General features: G+C 49.2%; 2 protein-coding genes across 2 annotated transcripts; both read left to right on the top strand.

Moving 5' to 3' along the window:
- The first annotated feature begins 1,046 nt into the window (after positions 1–1,046).
- On the top strand, positions 1,047–7,274 carry LOC142468029 (transforming protein RhoA-like). The gene is made up of 5 exons (XM_075574094.1): positions 1,047–1,199; positions 1,798–1,955; positions 3,475–3,595; positions 5,940–6,040; positions 7,016–7,274. Exons 1-5 carry the CDS (start codon positions 1,112–1,114, stop codon positions 7,178–7,180), a joined length of 633 nt encoding a protein of 210 aa, XP_075430209.1. The 5' UTR covers positions 1,047–1,111; the 3' UTR covers positions 7,181–7,274.
- An 8,350-nt stretch (positions 7,275–15,624) lies between these two features.
- On the top strand, positions 15,625–21,771 carry LOC142468033 (transforming protein RhoA-like). The gene is made up of 5 exons (XM_075574097.1): positions 15,625–15,708; positions 16,303–16,454; positions 16,753–16,873; positions 18,965–19,065; positions 20,372–21,771. Exons 1-5 carry the CDS (start codon positions 15,630–15,632, stop codon positions 20,513–20,515), a joined length of 597 nt encoding a protein of 198 aa, XP_075430212.1. The 5' UTR covers positions 15,625–15,629; the 3' UTR covers positions 20,516–21,771.
- Positions 21,772–26,170: the final 4,399 nt, after the last annotated feature.

The following is a 26,170-nucleotide window of genomic DNA, read 5'->3' as shown; positions in this document are numbered from 1 at the left end:
GTGTGTGTTGGAGAGAGTGTTACAGGAAGGTGTGTGTTGGAGAGAGTGTTACAGGAAGGTGTGTGTTGGAGAGTGTTACAGGAAGGTGTGTTGGAGAGAGTGTTACAGGAAGGTGTGTGTTGGAGAGTGTTACAGGAAGGTGTGTTGGAGAGAGTGTTACAGGAAGGTATATGTTGGAGAGTGTTACAGGAAGGTGTGTTGGAGAGAGTGTTACAGGAAGGTGTGAGTTGGAGAGAGTGTTACAGGAAGGTGTGTTGGAGAGTGTTACAGGAAGGTGTGTGCTAGAGAGTGTTACAGGAAGGTGTGTGCTGGAGTGTTACAGGAAGGTGTGTGTTGGAGAGTGTTATAGGAAGGTGTGAGAGTGTTACAGGAAGGTGTGTGTTGGAGAGAGTGTTACAGGAAGGTGTGTGTTGGAGAGAGTGTTACAGGAAGGTATGTGGTGGAGAGTGTTACAGGAAGGTGTGTGTTGGAGAGAGTGTTACAGGAAGGTGTGTGTTGGAGAGAGTGTTACAGGAAGGTGTGTGTTGGAGAGTGTTACAGGAAGGTGTGTTGGAGAGAGTGTTACAGGAAGGTATGTGGTGGAGAGTGTTACAGGAAGGTGTGTGTTGGAGAGAGTGTTACAGGAAGGTATATGTTGGAGAGTGTTACAGGAAGGTGTGTTGGAGAGAGTGTTACAGGAAGGTGTGAGTTGGAGAGAGTGTTACAGGAAGGTGTGTTGGAGAGTGTTACAGGAAGGTGTGTGCTAGAGAGTGTTACAGGACGGTATGTGTTGGAATTTAACTTGAGAATAGTGGCCATCTTGTTCTGCGTCGTGAGGCTGTGAGGGTGTCCCACTGGGAAGGGTTATGGTGCGCAGAGGTGCGGTTGTGTTGTGCATGTAGGTGAAGGAACGCATGGTGTGTGTGTTTCTTATTGCGCATGCGCTTTGGGTACTGGCAGCCTTTGCAGATTCTTTGGCTGATATGGCGTAGGGCAGGCAATGTGATCGTTATGTGCCTGGTCTGCGCATACGCGTTAAATATAACGTCCTGATGGGCGTTTGTGACGGGTTGGTGATCTGTTCAGCGCATGCGTATACTGCCGTGATGTGTTGCTTGTCCGGAGGCGGCGCATGCGCGCTGAATATTATGTCCTGATGGGCGTATGTTCCCGCATTCGCGATCTGTTGTGCGCATGCGTGCATTGCCGTACTACTCGGGGTATGTACGGTCTGTTCTACGCATGCGTACACTTGCGTTCTTTTCAGGGCATGCGCGGCCATTAGAAGCGCAGTGTGCGCATGCGCTGATAGTAACTGCTACTATGTGACAGCGGCAGCAAAGATTATAATTATGAGACTGGAGCCGGTTTATGTAATTACTGAGAGGTTTGTAGGAGTCTGTTAGTAAGTGGCAAGCAAAGCAGTGCTGGGGTACTGTGCAGGCTCCTCTGGCAGGGAGATGGGTGAGGGGCTGTCCTGTGCAGGCCCCTCTGGCAGGGAGATGGGATGAGGGGCTGCTGTCCTGTCCAGGCCCCTCTGGCAGGGAGATGGGATGAGGGGCTGCTGTCCTGTCCAGGCCCCTCTGGCAGGGAGATGGGATGAGGGGCTGCTGTCCTGTCCAGGCCCCTCTGGCAGGGAGATGGGGTGAGGGGCTGTCCTGTCCAGGCCCCTCTGGCAGGGAGATGGGTGAGGGGCTGTCCTGTCCAGGCCCCTCTGGCAGGGAGATGGGATGAGGGGCTGTCCTGTCCAGGCCCCTCTGGCAGGGAGATGGGGTGAGGGGCTGTCCTGTGTGTGACATCTCTCCTGTTCTTTTGCAGACACAGCAGCCATCCGGAAGAGGCTTGTGGTTGTGGGAGATGGAGTGTGCGGAAAGACCTGCCTCCTAATCATGTTCAGCAGGAACGAGTTCCCGGAATCTTACAGTTCAACCGTATTTGAGAACTACGTAAAGGACATTGAAGTTGATGGCAAACGGGTAGGAACCCGGGGACGGATACCAGGCGGCTGGGCACGTGAAGGTCCATCTGAAGGGTGCACTTTGTCACAGCCTTGTGCATTATTAGGCTGTGGCCAGGGTGACGTGCCATGCCGTGCGTTGCGATGAAAACCATTGCAGTAATGTGTGTGGCCAGCGTGAGCGAACGCCTGCGCATGCTCGGCGCTTATCTGCTTGCCGAAGCAAGCAAAATTGAATTTGCCTCGCTGGCGCGTCACGTAAGCAGGTCGCCCAATGAGGTAGAACCAGATCCGTCATGGCCGAGCCCCGCACGCACCTAGCCGGCCACAAATCTCCCGGCCGAGCATGGAGCGTGACGTCACGGCACATGAGCGCCAGCGCGCCCGCTCCCTGCCTGGCCGCAGCCTTATAGATGTATTGTATTGCATGTCTTTATTTGTATAGCGCCATTAATGTACATAGCGCTTCAGAGTAGTAATACATGTGGTAATCATATAAATAACAAATAATATATAAATAACAGGTCATGGGAATAAGTGCTTCAGACATACGTAACATTTAGGAAGAGGAATCTCTGCTCCGAGGAGCTTACAATCTAATTGGTATGTAGGAGGAATGTAGAGAAACAGTAGGAGGGCATTTTGTTAAGTACTTCTGCAAGGGGCCAAGCTTTATGTATCATGTGTCTAGTAATATCTATGGTGCTACTCGTATGCTTCTTTAAGCAAGTGTGTCTTAAGGTGGGTCTTAAAGGTGGATAGAGAGGGTGCTAGTCGGGTATTGAGGGGAAGGACATTCCAGAGGTGTGGGGCAGTCAGTGAGAAGGGTTTAAGACGGGAGAGGGCTTTAGATACAAATGGGGTAGAGAGAAGACATCCTTGAGCAGAACGCAAGAGTCGGGATGGTGCATAGCGAGAAATTAGGGATGAGATGTAAGGAGGGGCAGAAGAGTGTAAAGCTTTAATAGTGAGGAGGAGAATTGCATTTGTGATACAGGATTTGATAGGAAGACAGGAGAGCGATTTCAGCAGGGGAGACGCTGAGACAGATTTAGGAAGAGTATGGAGAATGTGGAGGAAAAGAGGGTGGTCCACGGTGACAAATGCTGCAGAGAGGTCGAGTAATATGAGCAGAGTGTAATGACCTCTGTCTTTGGCAGCATGGAGGTCATTAGTTATTTTAGTGAGGGCTGTTTCAGTCGAGTGAGCAGTGCGGAAGCCAGATTGTAGAGGGTCTTGTAGAGAATGGGTGTTGAGAGTGGAGCAAGCGAGAGAATACAAGACGTTCAAGGAGTTTGTAGGCATAAGGCAGGAGGGAGACAGGTCGATAGTTAGAAAGACAGGTAGGGTCAGGCTTCCTGGTTTTGAGTAATGGTATAACTATTGCATGTTTGAAGGAGGAGGGAAAGGTACCAGAGTAGAGGGAGGTGTTAATTATGGGTGTGAGCATAGGGGTTATAGTACAGTAGGAACAAGATGTTTTAGGAGATGGGACGGAATGGGGTCATGGACGCTTCTCTTCCTTCCTCTGCCACTAGGTGGAGCTGGCCTTGTGGGACACAGGGGGACTGGAAGAATACGACCGACTGCGGGCCATATCCTATCCGGACACCGACGTTATATTAATGTGCTTTTCCATCGCTAGTCCGGACAGTTTAAGTAAGAAAGATCGATTGAATCGCTGACACATCACTGCACTTGAACGCTCTCCATCCGATCCGTACTTGGTTATGTTAATGTAGGCATATAAAATACTAGAGTACAATCTCCTTCAGTTGAAGAACAAACAGCGGCTCTCCAGAAGATACTTTTTGAGAGAGACCTCTGGAGATCCGCTGTTTATTCTTCAGCTGTAGGATATTTTACCCTAATATTGATAGCGCCCTTACCGGTGATGGACGTGCACCCGAGGCATTTGTGCGGGAGCCCAGTGAGGGCACCTTTTCTCCAAGCTTGAATATGAAATACTTCAGCATGTGTTGGAGTGAAAGGGTTAACCAGTTCCCCTTGTGCCCGAGCACATTTCTCTCCTAGATTTGTCGTCTTTCCTTAAACACTCGCTGTATCTGCTGTTATTATCCGACCCTGTGTTGTCGCTGACGTTACTGTGTGTGAGATCCCCCTCTGTCTCACTATTGTGTGTGTTTGCGTGCTCTCTTCCGCCCCTCTCTGCTGTGAACAGACACTGATGTTAGTGTGTGTGAGATCTCCGTCCCTCTCTCCTGTGCAGAGACACTTATTTATTTATTTTTATTTATAATATGTTTTACCAGGAAGTATTACATTGAGAGTTACCTCTCGTTTTCAAGTATGTCCTGGGCAAAGTGTTAAAATGTAACACTGCTGTTAGTGTGTGAGATCTCCTCCGTCCCTCTGTCTTGTGCACAGACATTGATGTTAGTGTGAGAGATCTCCATCCCTCTGTCCTGTGCACAGACACTGATGTTAGTGTGTGATCTCCTCCGTCCCTCTCTCCTGTGCACAGACATTGATGTTAGTGTGTGAGATCTCCTCCGTCCCTCTCTCCTGTGCAGAGACACTTATTTATTTATTTTTATTTATAATATGTTTTACCAGGAAGTATTACATTGAGAGTTACCTCTCGTTTTCAAGTATGTCCTGGGCAAAGTGTTAAAATGTAACACTGCTGTTAGTGTGTGAGATCTCCTCCGTCCCTCTGTCTTGTGCACAGACATTGATGTTAGTGTGAGAGATCTCCATCCCTCTGTCCTGTGCACAGACACTGATGTTAGTGTGTGATCTCCTCCGTCCCTCTCTCCTGTGCACAGACATTGATGTTAGTGTGTGAGATCTCCTCCGTCCCTCTCTCCTGTGCAGAGACACTTATTTATTTATTTTTATTTATAATATGTTTTACCAGGAAGTATTACATTGAGAGTTACCTCTCGTTTTCAAGTATGTCCTGGGCAAAGTGTTAAAATGTAACACTGTTGTTAGTGTGTGAGATCTCCTCCGTCCCTCTGTCTTGTGCACAGACATTGATGTTAGTGTGAGAGATCTCCATCCCTCTGTCCTGTGCACAGACACTGATGTTAGTGTGTGATCTCCTCCGTCCCTCTCTCCTGTGCACAGACACTGATGTTAGTGTGTGTGAGATCTCCTCCGTCCCTCTCTCCTGTGCACAGACACTGATGTTGGTGTGTGAGATCTCCTCCGTCCCTCTCTCCTGTGCACAGACACTGATGTTAGTGTGTGTGAGATCTCCTCCGTCCCTCTCTCCTGTGCACAGACACTGATGTTAGTGTGTGAGATCTCGTCCGCCCCTCTCTCCTGTGCACAGACACTGATGTTAGTGTGTGAGATCTCCTCCGTCCCTCTCTCCTGTGCACAGACACTGATGTTAGTGTGTGTGAGATCTCCTCCGTCCCTCTCTCCTGTGCACAGACGCTGATGTTAGTGTGTGTGAGATCTCCTCCGTCCCTCTCTCCTGTGCACAGACGCTGATGTTAGTGTGTGAGATCTCCTCCGTCCCTCTCTCCTGTGCACAGTTACTGATGTTAGTGTGAGAGATCTCCTCCGTCCCTCTCTCCTGTACATAGACAGTGATGTTAGTGTGTGAGATCTCCTCCGTCCCTCTCTCCTGTGCACTGACACTGATGTTAGTGTGTGAGATCTCCTCCGTCCCTCTCTCCTGTGCACAGACACTGATGTTAGTGTGTGAGATCTCCTCCGTCCCTCTCTCCTGTGCACAGACACTGATGTTAGTGTGTGTGAGAACTCCTCCGTCCCTCTCTCCTGTACACAGACACTGATGTTAGTGTGTGAGATCTCCTCCGTCCCTCTCTCCTGTGCACAGATACTGATGTTAGTGTGAGACATCTCCTCCGTCCCTCTCTCCTGTGCACTGACACTGATGTTAGTGTGCGAGATCTCCTCCGTCCCTCCCTCCTGTGCACAGACACTGATGTTAGTTTGTGTGTGTGTGATCTCCGTCCCTCTCTCCTGTGCACAGACACTGAGGATTGATTTATTTTTGTGACAGAAAACATCCTTGAGAAGTGGACCCCGGAGGTGAAAAGTTTCTACTCCAATGTACCGATCATCCTGGTGGGGAACAAGAAAGACCTGCGTAACGATGAGCAGGTCTGTACCCCTCCTGCGTTTCTCTTCTCCCTGATTCCCAGGGTACGTACCTCTAAAGGTGCTGCTGTCGCTATCTCAATCCTGCAAGGCATGACCGCAGCTTCCTATTGGCCTGTGAGACCTTTAAACGGCCATATTTAGTGCCCAGCCAGAGCGATTTCCGGCAGTCACTTCAGAGGTAAGGATCTCAGCAGCAAGGGCTTACCAGAGCTAAAATGAACGTCTTTCTGGAGACCACCAGCTTCTTAACTGGGACAACAGCAAAATCTACACAAACCTGACAATTTAAAGGGAGCCGATCCATGGCCTACCAGTTCTTAAGTGACTGGTGACACAAAATGGCCACAGTGTCGGAGTCTCTGGCAGCCAATAGAAAGTTGCAATGTCATCGAGGGTTATGTTGCAGCCTTTTATTTGTGACCCCGCAGACATGGCACAAAAAGCTACATATCTCAGGACACAGGTTCCCCGGGGGGAGTTTCTTTTTAGTGTGGGCTCTGAATTAATGGGGGCTGATTTTTATTAATGAGGTGCTTATTCTCTGAAACTGGCAACATTCCCACTTCAGAGATACCAAGCCCTGAGCAGCAGGCCACCAGGGGCTGATTAAAATGGCTGCAAGAGATAAACTTCAAAACCACAGCAGCGGAACTGAAAACATGACGTTGTTATGTAAAGATCCCCTCGTTAAGGCTGAGTTCGTATGTAACCAAAGCAGTTAGAAGTTGCTTTGGTTAAAATGGGACATACAGCGCTGTCGGGATGACGTCCCCTGCACCCAAACTTCAGTTCCTGAGAAAAGAGGCTCATACTGGGATTCAAACTGTCATCACCTGCTTCAAAGGCATTAACCCTTGAATTGCAATTCATTGTACCTGTCGGTCTGTGATGTATTGGCTCGTAATGTAGTATTACACCGTTCTCCGGAGAGCCACTCGCCATGTTAATAGTTCCGCCGTTCTGTCTGTCCCGCAGGAGCTGGTAAAGCCGGAAGAAGGCCGGGACATGGCCAACCGGATCGGAGCCTTCGGGTACATGGAGTGCTCTGCGAAGACGAAAGACGGAGTGAGGGAAGTGTTCGAGATGGCCACGCGGGCAGCCCTGCAATGCAGGCGCGGAAAAAAGAAATGCTTGAATTGATGGTTATTAATCTTTTGGGTTCTTACCGGCCTTTTATTTGTCTTCTGTAATGAGTTAAGAGAAAAAAGGAAAAAAAATCATCTTGCTACCAGTATTTAAATTCTAACGTTTTTCCCTTTGTTATTGTGACGTAGGGGGCAGCCAGCCTCACATAATGAAGGTGAAGTCCGGCTGGTTGTCCCTAAACCGTGTGTAAATGGCCACCTCTGTGAGGCTTATTCTGGCCTGAATGTTAAGTGTTTGGTGTAACCTCTTCCAGCAAAGAGCTTTATCACTGTGTGATAGCTGGAAGGGGGAAACTGTGTGTCTTGGGGACTGGGTTTGTAAAAGCACTTTATTACTTGTGTTAGTGTGTTCCCCGCACAGTTAGCAAGTCAGCACTGTATTTTGTGTTTTAGTATTTCTCGGTGTGTGGAGCCAGTAATTCACTTAGCTGGGCTACAGCCAGAGAAATACCGGCTCGGGACAGAGCTTGGGAGCGGGTTAAATACCTGGACAATGGTGAGTGTGGGAAGGGCTGTGACTCAGATCTGGGAACTAGTTCTCGGCCGTGCAGAGTCTTTGTTCCCCCTAGACACTGAGGCGCCTACCCCGCAGGGGGCATGGGGCTGGACAGAGGAACCGTTGCTGGGTCTCAGCCCTGTAGACACTATTCCCATGGGCCAGCTCGAATTTCCCACTCGCCCGTAGATCATGCCCGGTGGGCTATCCAGAGTCCTTAGGCCGTCCTCCTTTTCTGATTGGTTCAGCCGGATGAGCCCTTGTCCTCTGGTGCATCATCACGATCAGTGCTCTGATTGGTCGGCGGCCTCTGCTCCAGCAAAAGATAGGCAACCGAGAGCTATGTAAGGGGAGCAGCCGATTAGAGTAGCAGGTGCGTTTTAGAGTTGGAACGGAGAGTGTGATGTTACGACTGGTGGGTGATTCGAAAGTGCTATTGGTAGAATATCACTGAGAAGAGACGGAGAAGAAGCGTTCAGGGTAAGCCTACTGAAGCAGGCCCCTGCACCTAGTTGAGGCTGGTTTCTTCCCCCAGGCCCCAGTCGGTGGGTGTACTCTGTGATTTGTATGTTTGCTGGCTTGCCAGAATAAACTTTACTTTATTCAGCTATTGTGTCCTGTCTGATGATCGTGATCCTGGTGGTAAAGGTGTTAAAAGTTCTGGTCCCCCGTGACAGATTTTATATATATATAAGTTGCGCATATTTAGTTAAACTTCTTTGTATTGTGTCACTGAAATTGTAAATATACTCTAAAAAAAATCTTTCATTCAATCAAAAACATCAAAATACAATTTCAGTGACAAAACACAAAAGTTTAATTTAGAACGTGTGTGTATGCATATGTATATATGTATATATGTGTATATATATATATATATATAATATATAAAACAGCGCTGAAAGTGACAAAATATGATATATTATAGATATAAAATACACTAGACAAGTTATAGTAAAGATAAATTAACCTAGAACACACTGACCCTATAAATAGGAAACTATAGCTAACACAATAAAATATACTTAATCCTTATTAAAAATCCAAAGAGTAGCCCAGATACACGATAGCAAAGATATCACAGGTATTGGCATTGGAAACCAATCGCATAAAGTGGCACTGCATGCGGATGATGTATTCCTGACAATATCCAACCCCCTTACCTCTCTGCCGAACCTATTCCACTTGCTGGGGAGATTTAATCAAATCTCCGGATTTAAAGTAAATCAATCCAAATCGGACGCTCTGAATATAAGTCTACCCAAGCAGCTGGAGAAGCTGATCACCCTCAACTTCAACTTTAAGTGGCAGCAGAAACAAATTAAGTACCTAGGGGTTAACATCACCAAAGATTTCAAAACTCTGTACCAGGCAAATTATCCAAAGCTCATGCAGACCTTGAGAGGGGACATCAAGCGATGGGCCACATACTGTACAGCATTTCATGGACCGGCAAGATTCATTGCATTAAAATGAGCCTGCTCCCGCGCCTCCTATATCTCTTCCAAACCCTCCCGGTGCCATTACGATTGAAGGATGTTCTCTCTCTCCAATCGGCGACAGATACATTTATCTGTGGAGGCAGGAAAGCGAGAGTGGGTAAGCAGGTAATGCGCCGGCAAACGGGGGCGGGCGAACTAGCGGTATCTTGTTTGTTGTCCTATTATAAAGCGGCGCAATTATGTCAAGTCGTTCAATGGCATACTGACCCGGACTCCAGAAGATGGGTCGCACTGGGAAAAGAAATGTGCTCCCCTCTGGAGCTGAGGAATTTAATTTGGCTTCCAAAAAAGGTGCGATCAGCCGCCACCATGCCGCTATCCTCGATGACCAGCTCGCTTTCAGTGTGGGAGGCCACCAGGCTTAAATGCAATTTGACCCATAAGATCTCAGGGATGACCCCGCTATGGGGTAATCCTATGTTTGCTCCGGGGCTGAATAATCCGACTTCGCTATCTGGAAACAAAAGCAGATAAATAGAATATCTGATCTGGAGGGCAGACGAGGCATACCATCTTTTGAACAAATTAAATCTGAAAAAAATATCCCCAATGCCGAGTTTTTCAGGTACCTCCAGATCAGGGCATTTTACCAAGCGCAAAACCCATACAACCAATTGACCAACTTCGAAAAGCTCTGTCGCATGGGGACTAGCACAAAGGGACTTGCATCGCAGATGTACCAGGAGGTGACCGGTTCTGGCATGACTGTGACACAGAAATTAGGATACATGACCAGATGGGAGGCCGACCTAGGGGAAGAATTAGACCTGGAAGAGTGGACGAAGATTGTTTTGGCAACTTCGAAAAGCTCTATATGTACGACTTTGAGAGAGAACGCATATAAGGTAATGATGCGGTGGTACCTCACCCCTCTAAAGTTATCTACATTTCTGCCAAGTTACTCACCATTGTGCCCGAGACAATGTGGACAGCAAGCAGACCTGTTGCACATGCAGTGGTCCTGTCCCCGAGTTGCCACGGTCTGGGAATCGATTAAAGATTGGCTACATAGGATCCTAGACGCACACATCCCGCTAGACCCGTGGTTGTTCCTCCTTAATAGACCACACCCGGGCCTATCCAAAAAAGATAATAAATTGGTGGCGCATTTTCCGATGGCGGTAAGGGGAGAGATTGCAGCACGGTGGGAACAGAATGAGATTCCCCTGATTTGCTAAAATTCGGAATAGAATTTGGACAGTTTGCCAGATGGAGAAATTAACGAGTCTTGTAAATGACACTGGCGCAAATTTTCTAAAAGTCTGGACGCCTTGGTTGGCCCAGACAGACATACCAGGGATTGAGAGGTCCACGATTAGGCACTGATAAGGTTAAGTGCGTTCCCGCTTGATGGCCTTATGACGGGACAGCCTGACGTGACATGATAGGGACCCCAAGGCCAGGGGAGAGCTGGCATTCTGGGTATCATGAAAGTGAAGCGTGGCAGGGGAGTATTCCCCACGGCAGTCCCGGCAATTGAGTAAACACAGAATATCCGGCGGAGTTGCAGCAGAGGCACCCCCTCCCTCCCATCTACCTTCCCTTTCCCTCTCCTCCCCTCCTACCTTCCATTTCACCCTCCCACCTTCCCTTTCCCCCTCCCCCTCCTACCTTCCCTTTCCCCCTCCCCCACTCCTACCTTCCCTTTCCCCCTCCCCCCTCCTAACTTCCCTTTCCCCCTCCCCCTCCTACCTTCCCTTTCCCCCTCCCCCCTCCTACCTTCCCTTTCCCCCTCCCCCTCCTACCTTCCCTTTCTCCCTCCCCCCCTCCTACCTTCCCTTTCCCCGTCCCCCCCTCCTACCTTCCCTTTCCCCCTCCCCTTTTGTTTGTCGTTTTTGTTTGTCTTTTTGTTCACCTAGTATGTCCTGTATTTGTTTCCTGTAAATTGGGATGCTTATCATGGTAATGGATCACGGAAAATCGACGTTGCTTCGGAAATGTGGACTACTTTGTAAAGTATACGAGGACGCTATGTTTGTAAACTATGTGAGCAGCCAATAAAAATTTAAGTTGAAAAAATAAAATAAAAAAGTCCAAGCAGTGAGACAATGTGAGGTCCAAATTGAAGATTATTATTCACTGGCCGCCTTCTCCACAGGGGAAACTAATCCCACAAGTAATGTAGAAGAAGCTAAAAGGGAAGGGAGAAGAGAGGCGTGCTCTCCTGGTATAATAACATTGCTTGGACAATTTATTACACTATTAAAATCAACAATGGTTCAACTCACAAACGTCGGCTGACAACTCGCATGTTTGAGTATAATACCCAGTCAGTCCACAGTTCGGCTGTACAGTATATACTTCACACCGCTTCCACACGTGTAGTCCGTGTTGTGCGTCTTCCTCATCACCCGCAGTAGTATCGATGTACACCAAGCTCAGTCCCCCGGCTACGTTGTAACTGAACTCGTGTTTTTTTCAGATTCCTCTCTCTGATCCACGGTTAGTAAGCCGGGTTATCCTTTACTGAGCTTCACACGTCCCATGATGAAAAGCGCCGTTTTGCTGGGGATTTACGCGTTTCGTTGTATCCTAACAACTTCTTCAGAGGCTAAAAAGCTGATGGATCCACCATCCTCTTAAAGCACTGGGCTCAGCTGATAGTAATTGATTAATTAAAATTCTTAATCGTGCTCCCTCTGTGCTTGTCAAGAGTCTGGTGGTAACCATAGCACTGGTGAATGCACAGCCAGAATACATATATTAAGCAGTACACCACTGATATGAATCATATAATGATAGCATTGCTAGTTTGTAAAATGCAATCTCAATCATCAACATACACATCATAAAAACCAACTAAAAAGAAAGATGTCAAAATTAAGTGTAAGAGCAACTCTCTGGAGAAACTTAACCTCTGATAGAGATGAAATCCAAAAGGACAAAGGTGATGTGGTGATCTGTTCTAATATACTATATAAATGATTAAAAAAGCCTGACGGGAATACAATATGCATGAAAAGGGTCACACTAATGGTACAGCGCGTGCAAGGGAATTACAGGAAAACATGATGCATTGAACCCTGTCAAATTAACAGAGATATACATAAAACAAGAAGAGAAAGTCAGCGGAGCCAAAACTAAACAACTACACTCCCTCAAAATGTAATTAATTAAATGACTATACACCAGTCATTCTGGTATCAGACCAAAATTGAGGAAAAAAAACAAAAACCTGCTGACTACTTGAGAATGACCGAATGAGACTCCTTAGACTGGACAGAGGGACCTGGGAAAGGACTGGATGATCGTACTCGCATCTGTGCACTCATTGAACCCTTTTGGTGACAGGGTGCCCAGAGTGTAGATCCAGAATGTTTCCTTGGCACACAGCTTCTTGAACCTATCCCCCCCTAAAATTGAGGATGGGACAACTTCCAGACCTATAATGGACATCGTCTTTGGATCTTTTTGATGTTTTTCCAGAAAATGCCTGGACAGATTATCCATCTGGAAGCCCCTTATAACATTGTGACGGTGTTCAAGAAACTGTGTGACCAATGAACGCATCGTCCTACCGATGTATTGTGGGCCACAACTTCAAGAGATTGCATACACAACATATGTAGATAGACAGGCGATATGGCCTATTACTGGATGTTTTGAATGATTGCTTTGTGAAACAATCTCCTGTGTTGGTTTGAGGTGCTCGCATGTAATCCAGCGACCTCTTCCACATTTATGGTTACCACTTGCAAATGACCTCTCCACTAGAGTAACAGATTTTACTGACTTGAATTGACTGGGCGCCAAGATGGTTTTAATGTTCCTAGCCTTCTTAAAGACCACTGGAATCCGCCCAGGCAACTTTGAACCAATATACGGGTCGCTCCTAAGGATTCCCCAATGTTTGTTCAGAGTTCTTCTGATCAAATAAGCACAGGGATTATACTTAGTAATGAACTTGGGAATCTCATATGTATGATATGTGTGTGTGTGTGTGTGTGTGTATGTATATATATATATATATATATATATATATATATATATATATATATATATATAACATCAAAAACGAATAGACGATACCGTTCTGTGGCTAACGAAATGCTTTTATTTGTGTGAGTATTCAAGATACACTGCTCTCTTCTTCCGGCGATGTTACAATGAATGAAGCCAAAAAAGGGTTTTTTACTTTACGTGTTGGAGAGTGTTACAGGAAGGTATGTGCTGGAGAGTGTTACAGGAAGGTATGTGTTGGAGAGAGTGTTACAGGAAGGTATGTGCTGGAGAGAGTGTTATAGGAAGGTGTGTGTTGGAGAGAGTTTTACAGGAAGGTGTGTGTTGGAGAGTGTTACAGGAAGGTGTGTGTTGGAGAGAGTGTTACAGGAAGGTGTGTGTTGGAGAGTGTTACAGGAAGGTATGTGCTGGAGAGAGTTTTACAGGAAGGTGTGTGTTGGAGAGTGTTACAGGAAGGTGTGTGTTGGAGAGAGTGTTACAGGAAGGTGTGTGTTGGAGAGTGTTACAGGAAGGTATGTGTTGGAGAGAGTGTTACAGGAAGGTATGTGTTGGAGAGAGTGTTACAGGATGGTGTGTGTTGGAGAGAGTGTTACAGGAAAGTGTGTGTTGGACAGAGTGTTACAGGAAGGTGTGTGTTGGAGAGAGGGTTACAGGACGGTGTGTGTTGGAGAGTGTTACAGGAAGGTGTTTGTTGGAGAGTGTTACAGGAAGGTGTGTGTTGGAGAGTGTTACAGGAAGGTATGTGTTGGAGAGAGTGTTACTGGACGGTGTGTGTTGGAGAGTTTTACAGGACGGTGTGTGTTGGATAGAGGGTTACAGGACGGTATGCGCTAGAGAGAGTGTTACAGGAAGGTATGTGTTGGAGAGTGTTACAGGACGGTATGTGCTGGAGAGAGTGTTACAGGAAGGTGTGTGTTGGAGAGAGTGTTACAGGAAGGTGTGTGTTGGAGAGTGTTACAGGAAGGTATGTGTTGGAGACAGTGTTACAGGACGGTATGTGCTGTAGAGAGTGTTACAGGAAGGTATGTGCTGGAGAGTGTTACAGGACGGTATGTGTTGGAGAGTGTTACAGGAAGGTATGTGTTGGAGAGTGTTACAGGAAGGTGTGTGCTGGAGAGAGTGTTACAGGACGGTATGTGTTGGAGAGTGTTACTGGAAGGTATGTGTTGGAGAGTGTGACAGGAAGGTGTGTGTTGGAGAGAGTGTTACAGGAAGGTGTGTGTGTTGGAGAGAGTGTTACAGGAAGGTGTGTGTTGGAGTGTTACAGGAAGGTGTGTGTTGGAGTGTTACAGGAAGGTATGTGTTGTAGAGTGTTACAGGAAGGTATGTGTTGGAGAGTGTTACAGGAAGGTGTGTGCTGGAGAGAGTGTTACAGGACGGTATGTGTTGGAGAGTGTTACTGGAAGGTATGTGTTGGAGAGTGTGACAGGAAGGTGTGTGTTGGAGAGAGTGTTACAGGAAGGTGTGTGTGTTGGAGAGAGTGTTACAGGAAGGTGTGTGTTGGAGAGAGTGTTACAGGAAGGTATGTGTTGGAGAGAGTGTTACAGGAAGGTGTGTGTTGGAGAGAGTGTTACAGGAAGGTGTGTGTTGGAGTGTTACAGGAAGGTGTGTGTTGGAGTGTTACAGGAAGGTATGTGTTGGAGAGTGTTACAGGAAGGTATGTGTTGGAGAGTGTTACAGGAAGGTGTGTGCTGGAGAGAGTGTTACAGGACGGTATGTGTTGGAGAGTGTTACTGGAAGGTATGTGTTGGAGAGTGTGACAGGAAGGTGTGTGTTGGAGAGAGTGTTACAGGAAGGTGTGTGTGTTGGAGAGAGTGTTACAGGAAGGTGTGTGTTGGAGAGAGTGTTACAGGAAGGTGTGTGTTGGAGAGAGTGTTACAGGAAGGTATGTGTTGGAGAGAGTGTTACAGGAAGGTGTGTGTGTTGGAGAGAGTGTTACAGGAAGGTGTGTGTTGGAGAGAGTGTTACAGGAAGGTGTGTGTTGGAGTGTTACAGGAAGGTGTGTGTTGGAGTGTTACAGGAAGGTATGTGTTGGAGTGTTACAGGAAGGTGTGTGTTGGAGGGAGTGTTACAGGAAGGCGTGTGTTGGAGTGTTACAGGAAGGTGTGTGTTGGAGAGAGTGTTACAGGAAGGTGTGTGGTGGAATTGAACTTGAGAATAGTGCCACCATCTTGCTCTGCGTGTTGATCCTGTGTACTGGGCTGTGGGGGAGTCCCAGTGACATGGGAAGGGTTATGGTGCGCAGAGGTGCGGTTGTGCTGTGCATGTAGGTGAAGGAACTCATGGGGTGAGTGTTTGTTATTGCGGATGCGCTTTTTGTACTGGCAGCCTTTGCGGATGTGTTGGCTGATAAAATGTGATCGTTATGTGCCCGGTCTGCGCATGCGCGCTTGATATAACGTCCTGTTGGGCGTCTGTGACGGATTGGTGAACTGTTCAGCGCATGCGTATATTGGCTTTATGTGTTGCTTGTCCGGAGGCGGCGCATGCGCGCTGAATATTATGTCCTGATGGGCCGCATTCTCGATCTGTTGTGCGCATGCGTGCATTGCCATGCAACTCACCGTACGTGCGGTCTGTTCTACGCATGCGTACACTGGCGTTTTTTTCAGGGCATGCGCGGCCATTAGAAGCGCAGTCTGCGCATGCGCTGATAGTAACTTCTACTATGTGACAGCGGCAGCAAAGATTATAATTATGAGACTGGAGCCGGTTTATGTAATTACTGAGAGGTCTGTAGGAGTCTGTTCGCAAGTGCAAGCAAAGCAGTGCTGGGGTTCTGTGCAGGCCCCTCTGGCAGGGAGATGGGGTGAGGGGCTGTCCTGTGCAGGCTCCTCTGGCAGGGAGATGGGGTGAGGGGCTGTCCTGTGCAGGCTTCTCTGGCAGGGAGATGGGGTGAGGGGCTGTCCTGTCCAGGCCCCTCTGGCAGGGAGATGGGATGAGGGGCTGTCCTGTGCAGACCCCTCTGGCAGGGAGATGGGGTGAGGGGCTATCCTGTCCAGGCCTCTCTGGCAGGGAGATGGGATGAGGGGCTGTCCTGTGCAGACCCCTCTGGCAGGGAGATGGGGTGAGGGGCTATCCTGTCCAGGCCTCTCTGGCAGGGAGATGGGGTGAGGGGCTGTCCTGTGTGTGACATCTCTCCTGTTCTTTTGCACACAGCAGCCATCCGGAAGAAGCTTGTGATTGTGGGAGATGGAGGGTGCGGAAAGACCTGCCTCCTAATCGTGTTCAATGGGGACGAGTTCCCGGAATCTCGCATCCCAACCGTATTTGACAACTATGTAGCGGACATTGAAGTTGATGGCAAATTGGTAGGAACCCGGGGACGGATACCAGGCGGCTGGGGATGTGGAGGTTCATGACTGCGCATGCTCGGCGCTTAGCTGCTTGCCGAAGCAAGCAAAATTGAATTTGCCTCTCGCTGGTGCATCACGTGAGGGAGAACCAGATCTGTGATGTCATGGCCGAGCCCCGCACGCACCTAGCCGGCTACAAATCTCCCGGCCGAGCATGGAGCGTGACCTCACCTCACATGAGCGCCAGCGCGCCCGCTCCCTGCCTGGCCGCAGCCTTATATATGGACGCTTCTGTTCCTTCCTCTGCCACTAGGTGGAGCTGGCCTTGTGTGACACAGCCGGGCAGGAAGATTACGACCGACTGCGGGCCACATCCTATCCGGACGCCAACGTTATATTAATGTGCTTTTCCATCGATAACCCGGACAGTTTAAGTAAGAAAGATCGATTGAATCGCTGACACATCACTGCACTTGAACGCTCTCCATCCGATCCGTACTTGGTTATGTTAATGTAGGCATATAAAATACTAGAGTACAATCTCCTTCAGTTGAAGAACAAACAGCGGCTCTCCAGAAGATACTTTTTGAGATAGACCTCTGGAGAGCCGCTGTTTATTCTTCAGCTGTAGGAGATTTTACTCTAATATTGATAGCGCCCTTACCGGTGATGGACGTGCACCCGAGGCATTTGTGCTGGAGTCCAGTGAGAGCACTTTTTCTCCAAGCTTGAATATGAAATACTTCAGCATGTGTTGCAGTGAAAGGGTTAACCTGTTCCCCTTGTCCCCGAGCACATTTCTCTCCTAGATTTGCCGTCTTTCCTTAAACACTCGCTGTATCTGCTGTTATTCTCCGACCCTGTGTTGTCGCTGACGTTACTGTGTATGAGATCCCCTCTGTATCACTATCATGTGTGTGTGTGTGAGCTCCGTCCCTCTCTCCTGTGCACAGACACTGATGTTAGTGTGTGAGATCTCCTCCGTTCCTCTCTCCTGTGCACAGACACTGATGTTAGTGTGTGAGATCTCCTCCGTTCCTCTCTCCTGTGCACAGACGCTGATGTTAGTGTGTGTGAGATCTCCTCCGTCCCTCTCTCCTGTGCACAGACGCTGATGTTAGTGTGTGTGAGATCTCCTCCGTCCCTCTCTCCTGTGCACAGACACTGATGTTAGTGTGTGTGAGATCTCCTCCGTCCCTCTCTCCTGTGCACAGACACTGATGTTAGTGTGTGAAATCTCCTCCGTCCCTCTCTCCTGTGCACAGACACTGATGTTAGTGTGTGTGAGATCTCCTCCGTCCCTCTCTCCTGTGCACAGACACTGATGTTAGTGTGTGAGATCTCCTCTGTCCCTCTCTCCTGTGCACAGACGCTGATGTTAGTGTGTGTGAGATCTCCTCCGTCCCTCTCTCCTGTGCACAGACGCTGATGTTAGTGCGTGAGATCTCCTCCGTCCCTCTCTCCTGTGCACAGACGCTGATGTTAGTGTGTGTGAGATCTCCTCCGTCCCTCTCTCCTGTGCACAGACACTGATGTTAGTGTGTGTGAGATCTCCTCCGTCCCTCTCTCCTGTGCACAGACACTGATGTTAGTGTGTGTGAGATCTCCTCCGTCCCTCTCTCCTGTGCACAGACACTGATGTTAGTGTGTGAGATCTCCTCCGTCCCTCTCTCCTGTGCACATACACTGATGTTAGTGTGTGAGATCTCCTCTGTCCCTCTCTCCTGTGCACAGACACTGATGTTAGTGTGTGTGAGATCTCCTCCGTCCCTCTCTCCTGTGCACAGACACTGATGTTAGTGTGTGTGAGATCTCCTCCGTCCCTCTCTCCTGTGCACAGACACTGATGTTAGTGTGTGAGATCTCCTCCGTCCCTCTCTCCTGTGCACATACACTGATGTTAGTGTGTGAGATCTCCTCTGTCCCTCTCTCCTGTGCACAGACACTGATGTTAGTGTGTGAGATCTCCTCCGTCCCTCTCTCCTGTGCACAGACACTGATGTTAGTGTGTGAGATCTCCTCCGTCCCTCTCTCCTGTGCACATACACTGATGTTAGTGTGTGAGATCTCCTCTGTCCCTCTCTCCTGTGCACAGACACTGATGTTAGTGTGTGAGATCTCCTCCGTCCCTCTCTCCTGTTCACAGACACTGATGTTAGTGTGTGACATCTCCGTCCCTCTCTCCTGTGCACAGACACTGATGTTAGTGTGTGAGATTTCCTCCGTCCCTCTCTCCTGTGCACATACACTGATGTTAGTGTGTGAAATCTCCTCCGCCCCTCTGTCCTGTGCACAGACACTAATGTTAGTGTGTGAGATCTCCTCCGTCTCTCTCTCCTGTGCACAGACATTGATGTTAGTGGGTGTGATCTCCTCCGTCCCTCTCTCCTGTGCACAGACACTGATGTTAGTGTGTGAGATCTCCGTCCCTCTCTCCTGTGCACACACTGATGTTAGTGTGTGAGATCTCCTCCGCCCCTCTGTCCTGTGCACAGACACTGAGGATTGATTTATTTTTGTGACAGGAAACATCCCTGAGAAGTGGACCCCGGAGGTGAAAAGTTTCTACACCAATGTACCGATCATCCTGGTGGGGAACAAGAAAGACCTGCGTAACGATGAGCAGGTCTGTACCCCTCCTGCGTTTCTCTTCTCCCTGCTTCCCAGGGTACGTATTTCTAAAGGTGCTGCTGCCGCTAACTCAATCCCGCAGGGCATGACATCGCAGCTTCCTATTGGCCTGTGAGACCTTTAAACGGCCATATTTATTGCCCAGCCAGAGCGATTACCGGCAGTCACTTCAGAGGTAAGGATCTCAGGAGCAAGGGCTTACCAGAGCTGAAATGAACGTCTTTCTGGAGACCACCAGATTCTTAACTGGGACAACAGCAAAATCTACACAAACCTGACACTTTAAAGGGAGCCGATCCATGGCCTACCAGTTCTTAAGTGACTGGTGACACAAAATGGCCACAGTGTCGGAGTCTCTGGCAGCCAATAGAAAGTTGCAATGTCATCGAGGGTTATGTTGCAGCCTTTTATTTGTGACCCTGCAGACATGGCACAAAAATCTACATATCTCAGGACACAGGTTCCCCGGGGGGGAATTTCTTTTTAGTGTGGGCTCTGAATTAATGGGGGCCGCTTTTTATTAATGAGGTGCTTCCTGTAACCTTGGCCCACCAGGCCCCTGTCAGAGTGGATATGGATATACGCTTCTCAGCAGAGGCTGACGTCACAAAAGGGGCTGAACCTTTATAGCGGCAATTTGCTGTGTTCCACTTAAATATAGAGTCTCTCTCGCTATTCTCTGAAACTGGCAACATTCCCACTTCAGAGATACCAAGCCCTGAGCAGCAGGCCACCAGGGGCTGATTAAAATGGCGGCAAAAGATAAACTTCCAAACCACAGCAGCGGCACTGCAAACATGACGTTGTTACATTAAGATCCCCTCGTTAAGGCTGAGCCCGTTTGTAACCACAGAAGTTAGATTTAGAAGGGTTTGTCTTTAGTTTCTTTGGTTACATGTTTTCAGCGTATTTATTATGTGTTACTTTACGTTTGTTTAACCATTTGGCTGCCAGAGGGTCTGCAACACATTGCTCTGCACAGTTACTGGCGCCTCTGTTAGGGAAGGGGACTGTTTTAGGCCTGTAATGTGTTTCCTATGTAAGTGCTGGTAGTTGGGAAATAAAATTGGACATACAGCGCTGCCGGGATGACGTCCCCTGCACCCAAACTTCAGTTCCTGAGAAAAGAGGCTCATACTGGGATTCAAACTGACCTCACCTACTTCAAAGGAATTAACCCTTGCATTGCAATTCATTGTTCCTGTCGGTCTGTGATGTATTGGCTCGTAATGTAGTATCACACCGTTCTCCGGAGAGCCGCTCACCATGTTAATCGTTCCGCCGTTCTTTCCGTCCCGCAGGAGCTGGTGAAGCCGGAAGAAGGCCGGGACATGGCCAACCGGATCGGAGCCTTCGGATACATGGAGTGCTCTGCGAAGATGAAGGACGGAGTGAGGGAAGTGTTCGAGATGGCCACGCGGGCAGCCCTGCAATGCAGGCCCTGAAGGAAGAAATCCACGTGCCTTCTCATCTAACAGAAAAACACCACGTAACACGACAAAAACCCATCCTCACAATCCTTGGGGAGACTGGGGAGCCAGTCTATGAAGAGGGGAGCTCCAGGGCATCTGATAGTCACGAAAAATCCTTGAAGTGATGGTTATTAATCTTTTGGGTTCTTACCGGCCTTTTATTTGTCTTTTTTTGGATTTCATTTATTCTGTAATGAGTTAAGAGAAAAAATAAAAAAAAAATCCTCTTCTAACTGTATTTAAAATGTAACGTTTTTCCCTTTGATATTGTGATGGTAGGGGGCAGCCAGCCTCACATAATGAAGGTGAAGCCCGGCTGGTTGTCCCTAAACCGTGTGTAAATGGCCACCTCTGTGAGGCTCATTCTGGCCTGAATGTTAAGTGTTTGGTGTAACCTCTTCCAGCAAAGAGCTTTATCACTGTGTGATAGCTGGAAGGGGGGAAATAGTGTGTCTTGGGGACTGGGTTTATAAAAGTACTTTATTACTTGTGTTAGTGTGTTCCCCGCACAGTTAGCAAGTCAGCACTGTATTTAGTGTTTTGGTATTTCTCGGTGGGCAGCCACAGTCATTCACTTAGCTGGGCTACAGACAGAGAAATACTGGTTCGTGACAGAGCTTGGGAGCGGGTTAAGTACCTGGACAATGGTGAGTGTGGGAAGGGCTGTGACTCAGATCTGGGAACTGGTTCTCGGCCGTGCCGAGTCTTTGTTCTCCCTAGACACTGAGGCGCCTATCCCGCAGGGGGCATGGGGCTGGACAGGGGAACCGTTGCTGGGTCTCAGCCCTGTAGACACTATTCCCATGGGCCAGCTCGAATTTCCCACTCGCCCGTAGTTCATGCCCGGTGGGCAGTCCAGAGTCCTTAGGCCATCCTCCTTTTCTGATTGGTGCAGCCGGATGAGCCCTTGTCCTCTGGTGCATCATCACGATCCGTGCTCTGATTGGTTGGCGGCATCTACTCCAGCAAAAGATAGGCAACCGAGAGCTATGTAAGGAGAGCAGCCGATCAGAGTACCAGATGCGTTTTAGAGTGAAACGGAGAGTGTGAAGTTACAACTGGCGGGTGATTCGAAAGTGCTATTGGTAGAATAGCACTGAGAAGAGACGGAGGAGAAGCGTTCAGGGCAAGCCTACTGAAGCAGGCGCCTGCACCTAGTTGAGGCTGGTTTCTTCCCCCAGGCCCCAGTCAGTGGGTGTACACTGTGGTTTGTATGTTTGCTGGCTTGCCAGAATAAACTTTCCTTTATTCAGCTATTGTGTCCTGTCTGATGATCGTGATCCTGGTGGTAAAGGTGTTAAAAGTTCTGGTCCCCCGTGATATATATTATATATATCTTCTTTGTGTTAGCAGCACCAGACTAACTGACATTCCACTCTAACTCCAGCCCTGAAATTAATTGGGGTCGCAATGTTCCCCAGCCATAATTAGCAAAGGGCAGAGGGATTTATAATAATTCCAGCCATTCAGGGATTTTGTAGCGTAAATGCGAATTTAATCCTCCATCGTACCTGCGTATCGGTCTTTACTTTCAATAACGTAGCTTCTGGTGATCAGTTGAACGGGAGAATTTAAGATGGCAGGATTGGCGCTTAAAACTTGGGGCTTTTCTAAGCTGTTAACTAGTGTCCTAGGTATAATAGCAAAGGTGCACTTCAGCAGTTGGGTTACAGTATGGCAAGATGTCCCTGAAGCTGAGGCTACGTATTAAGGAGTAACAGCCTGGAGAATACACATCTGTAACGTACGTGCTCACCACAAACCTGGACCGGACCGCGGGGCTGAGGTGGGGATAGATATACACCAACCTTAGACCACGAAGCCTGATCCGGATTGCGAATTCCGTGGTCGTACGTAGCAGGGACTGGAGAAGGCAGGATAATCCGGGGACAAGCCGGGGTCAGGATAGGAGAAGGCTGGGTAAACGATATCCATGCTGGGGTTCGGCAACAGGACGCTTGGGCGAAGATGCTCCAACGAAGACAGGAACAGGAACGGGGAATCCAGTGCGTCAGCACAAAACAGCACCCCCTAGCCGGGTACAGCTGAGTAGTGGAGACCACTGGGAGCAGGAGATTGCAGCAGGTAACAGGATCAATGATGCAGACCTCTGCAGGAGAGATAGGGGATCCAGTACATCAGCACAAACAGCACCCCCTAGCCGGGTACAACTGTGAGTAGCGGACGCCACTGGAAGCAGGAGATTGCAGCATGTATCAGGAACAACGATGCAGGCCTCTGCAATGAAGAGTATGCAGCAGGTAACAGGAAGCACCGATGCAGGCCTCTGCAGGACTGGAAGCAGGGCACAGGGACTGCAGACAGGACAAGAAACACTGAGGCGAACTATGACAAGAAGGCCAGGCAGGCCAAACACAGGCTGTGGCAAACACAGTTACACTGGCGACACACTTTATTCGAGCTTGGCTAGTCCCACGAATTCGGGTATACCCGGGTGTATTGAGGTTTGTGACTGTTTTCTGCCCGAGTACATTGAGTTATTTTCCAAGCAGGGATTGAAGCATTTTATTCCCGCTGGCTGCAATACTGCACAGTATATATATATAAACTGCATTACAATTCATGAATTTATGCCATCTGGTAGACACGCGAAGCATTGCAGCCTATTAAATCCTAATCATTATCATTTAACAGATCAGCCGCCCATCAGCCAGGCATGAACCCAGGCTGGGAAGGCAAATGCAACGGGGCTTGTCAGAGGTTAGGAGCGGCGCATTCCAGGTATCTGCCAGGTACATACCGGGTATTTGCTCGAATAAAGTGTGTCGGTGCAGTACTAAAGAAAGTCTATGTCCAGCAACTTTCTGGTGGGCGGGGCAGGAGTTAAATAGAACAAACAGCCAACCAGACAGAGCTGCATAGGAGGCAGCAGTCTAATTGCACAAGCAGGTGATTCTTGATTGCAGGTTCAAGGGAGTCTATTTTGATCTGGTTTAAAACTGATTGGCCGGCTGAACAGCAATTCTACTTGTTTCCAAGTAGAACAAAGAAAAACCAGTCAAACAAAAATATAAAGGGAACCAACAAGTGCACTGTGAAAAGTGCACTTAAAAAAGAAGGGTTAACTCAAAATAACCCATGATGGGGGATACAGAGCAGAGCACCCCGCCTAACGCCCACTGGGAGGCAAACTCCGAAACCGTCCCAGCGGACTCGGCGTACGTGAACTCTGCCCGGATACGGGAGTGCAACAGCGCCCGGAACACTGCCACGATGTTCGTTGGGACCCCCCTCTCCAAACGCTGCCTCTTGGTCTTGTAAATGGCTACCTTAGCCGTTGCCAGGAGCAGGTTGACTAGGAGATCCCTAGGCTTATTGTCTCGGGACACTGGGCACCCAAAAATAAAAAGATGAGGGGAAAAATTTAGCCAGAACTGCAGAAGAAGGCTCCTCAAGGTGGATAAGAGGGGCTGCAGTATGGCGCAATTTAGATAAATGTGGTATACGGACTCTCGCTATCCACAGAAGGGACAGGAGGCGGGGGAGTCTGTGAAGTGTGCCAAATACTCTCCTGTGCTCAGCGCTCCGTGGAGGACCCTCCAACTCAAATCCCCGGCGGGACGGGGAACCAAAGCTGAATAAAGTTCCCTCCACCGGGGTCTCTCGCCCTCGTTCGCAGGAAATACCCGCCTCCAGATGGTATCATGGCGGGTGACAAGGGCGAGGTAGTGCACTATATGGAGCACCAGAGAATACAGGACTTTCCTCGGCATGCTGCGGAAACACGCCGGGGACATATCCCCCAACCTGCTGAGGTTGGGGGAGAGAGGAGCCCGAGGGGGTTGCCGTGGTTTGGGTTCCACGCAAAGATCCGGAGAGCTGAAGTTGATAGGTTGACAAGGCTCTCCGGTCTGCAATACCCCCTCGATGAAGGTGCGTGAGTCGGGGTGGATGGCATCTTTAATCTCCCGGATCAAACGACGAGGGACGCGGGCAGTAGGCATACCCATACAGGGCGCAAGCACCTCTGCGCTTACCCAGTCTCGCCGCTCATAGTCCAAGAGATCCCCGACTCTGGTCACCTGCGCCAGGATTAGCTGGCGGCAAATAGAGGGTGAATCCAACATCCGAGCCCCCACTGCCGGATTATACAGCAGGGTCTCGGCGAGGAAATCAACCCCCGCCGCCTGTTCCTTCCTGGTCGCGGAGACCAGTTTCCAGGCCTTTAACAAGTCCCGGTAGTATGCCGGCAGCTCCGAGAGGTTTCTACCTAAACCCTCGGGCCTGATGATAAACAGTTGCCGGTCATACCTCAGATTGCGCAGCTGGCGAAAGAAACTGGTTGCCAGCTGGCACCACTGCGGAGACGGATCTGCGAATAGGTATCTGCAGGTATTGGAGGCGGAAAGTGTGTAACTGGGAGCGGACACACACCACTCCCTGTCCACCCTCCTCCAAAGGGAGACACGCAACTCCCGCAGAGACCCAATGCTTCCCCATCCAGAGAAAATCCATCAACTTCCTCTGGATCTTGTTGATAAATTCTGGGGGCGGACCCATGGCTATCAGCCGGTGCCAAAGCTGACTGGCTACCAGCTGGTTGATCACCAGGGTTCTTCCCCTAAGGGAAAGCATTCTCGACAGATACACCCATGACCCCAGACGAGCAATGACTCGTTCTTCAAGATCACTGAAGTTTTCTGGGGCTGAGTCTTCCGCAGCAGACAGGTAGACTCCCAGATATTTGAGAGTATCGCTCTCCCACGAGATATTACGAAACGTGGGGGGCAAAGAGTCTACCTGTAAGGGACCCACCAAAATACCGGAGCACTTGGACCAGTTGATCCGAGCAGAAGAGGCCGCGGTGTAGACCTCTTGGCACGCTTGTGCCCGCTCTAGATCAACTAGGTCCTGGGCCATGAGGAGCACGTCATCGGCATAAGCCGACAGGACTACCCGCATGTCGGGCTCCCGCAGCACCAGCCCGGTGAGCCTCCTCCTCAGTAGGCAGAGGAAAGGCTCGATGGCCAGCGCGTATAGTTGCCCAGACAGGGGACACCCTTGACGTACTCCCCGACCAAACACAAAAGGTGCCGTCAGGGACCAATTAATTTTAACCAGACACTCTGCAGAGGCGTACAGCATCTGGAGAAGGCCCACAAATTGTGGGCCAAAGCCAAACGCCCGCAGAGTCTGCATGAGGTAATGGTGATCCACCCTGTCAAACGCCTTTTCCTGATCTAGGGACAGGAAGGCGAGTGACAGACCAGTCCTCTGTGCGTGGTGTAGCAGGTCCCGGACCAGAAAAATGTTGTCATGAATGCTCCGGCCCGGGACAGTATAGGACTGGTCGGGTGAATCACCTCTGCCAGCACGGACTTGAGCCTCAGCGAAAGCGCTTTGGCCACGATCTTATAATCCGTGCTGAGCAGTGAGACCGGTCGCCAGTTGGAAATCTGGCGTAGATCCCCCTTCTTCGGCAGCAGAGACAGTACTGCCCGCCGACATGAAAAGGGCATCTCACCGGTCTCCAGGGCTTCGGCTAGGACCTCGGTGAAATCATGTCCCAGCATCTCCCAAAAAAACTGGAAGAACTCCACAGTCAGCCTGTCCAGCCCCGGCGTTTTTCCGCGGGACATGAGACTTAGGGCCCCAGAGAGCTCGGTC

Source organism: Ascaphus truei, chromosome 17, assembly GCF_040206685.1.
Source record: "Ascaphus truei isolate aAscTru1 chromosome 17, aAscTru1.hap1, whole genome shotgun sequence".
In the NCBI taxonomy this organism is placed as follows: Eukaryota; Metazoa; Chordata; class Amphibia; order Anura; family Ascaphidae; genus Ascaphus; species Ascaphus truei.
The sequence above is the reverse complement of the archived record's forward strand: the minus strand, read 5'-3'. Positions and strand labels throughout refer to the sequence as shown.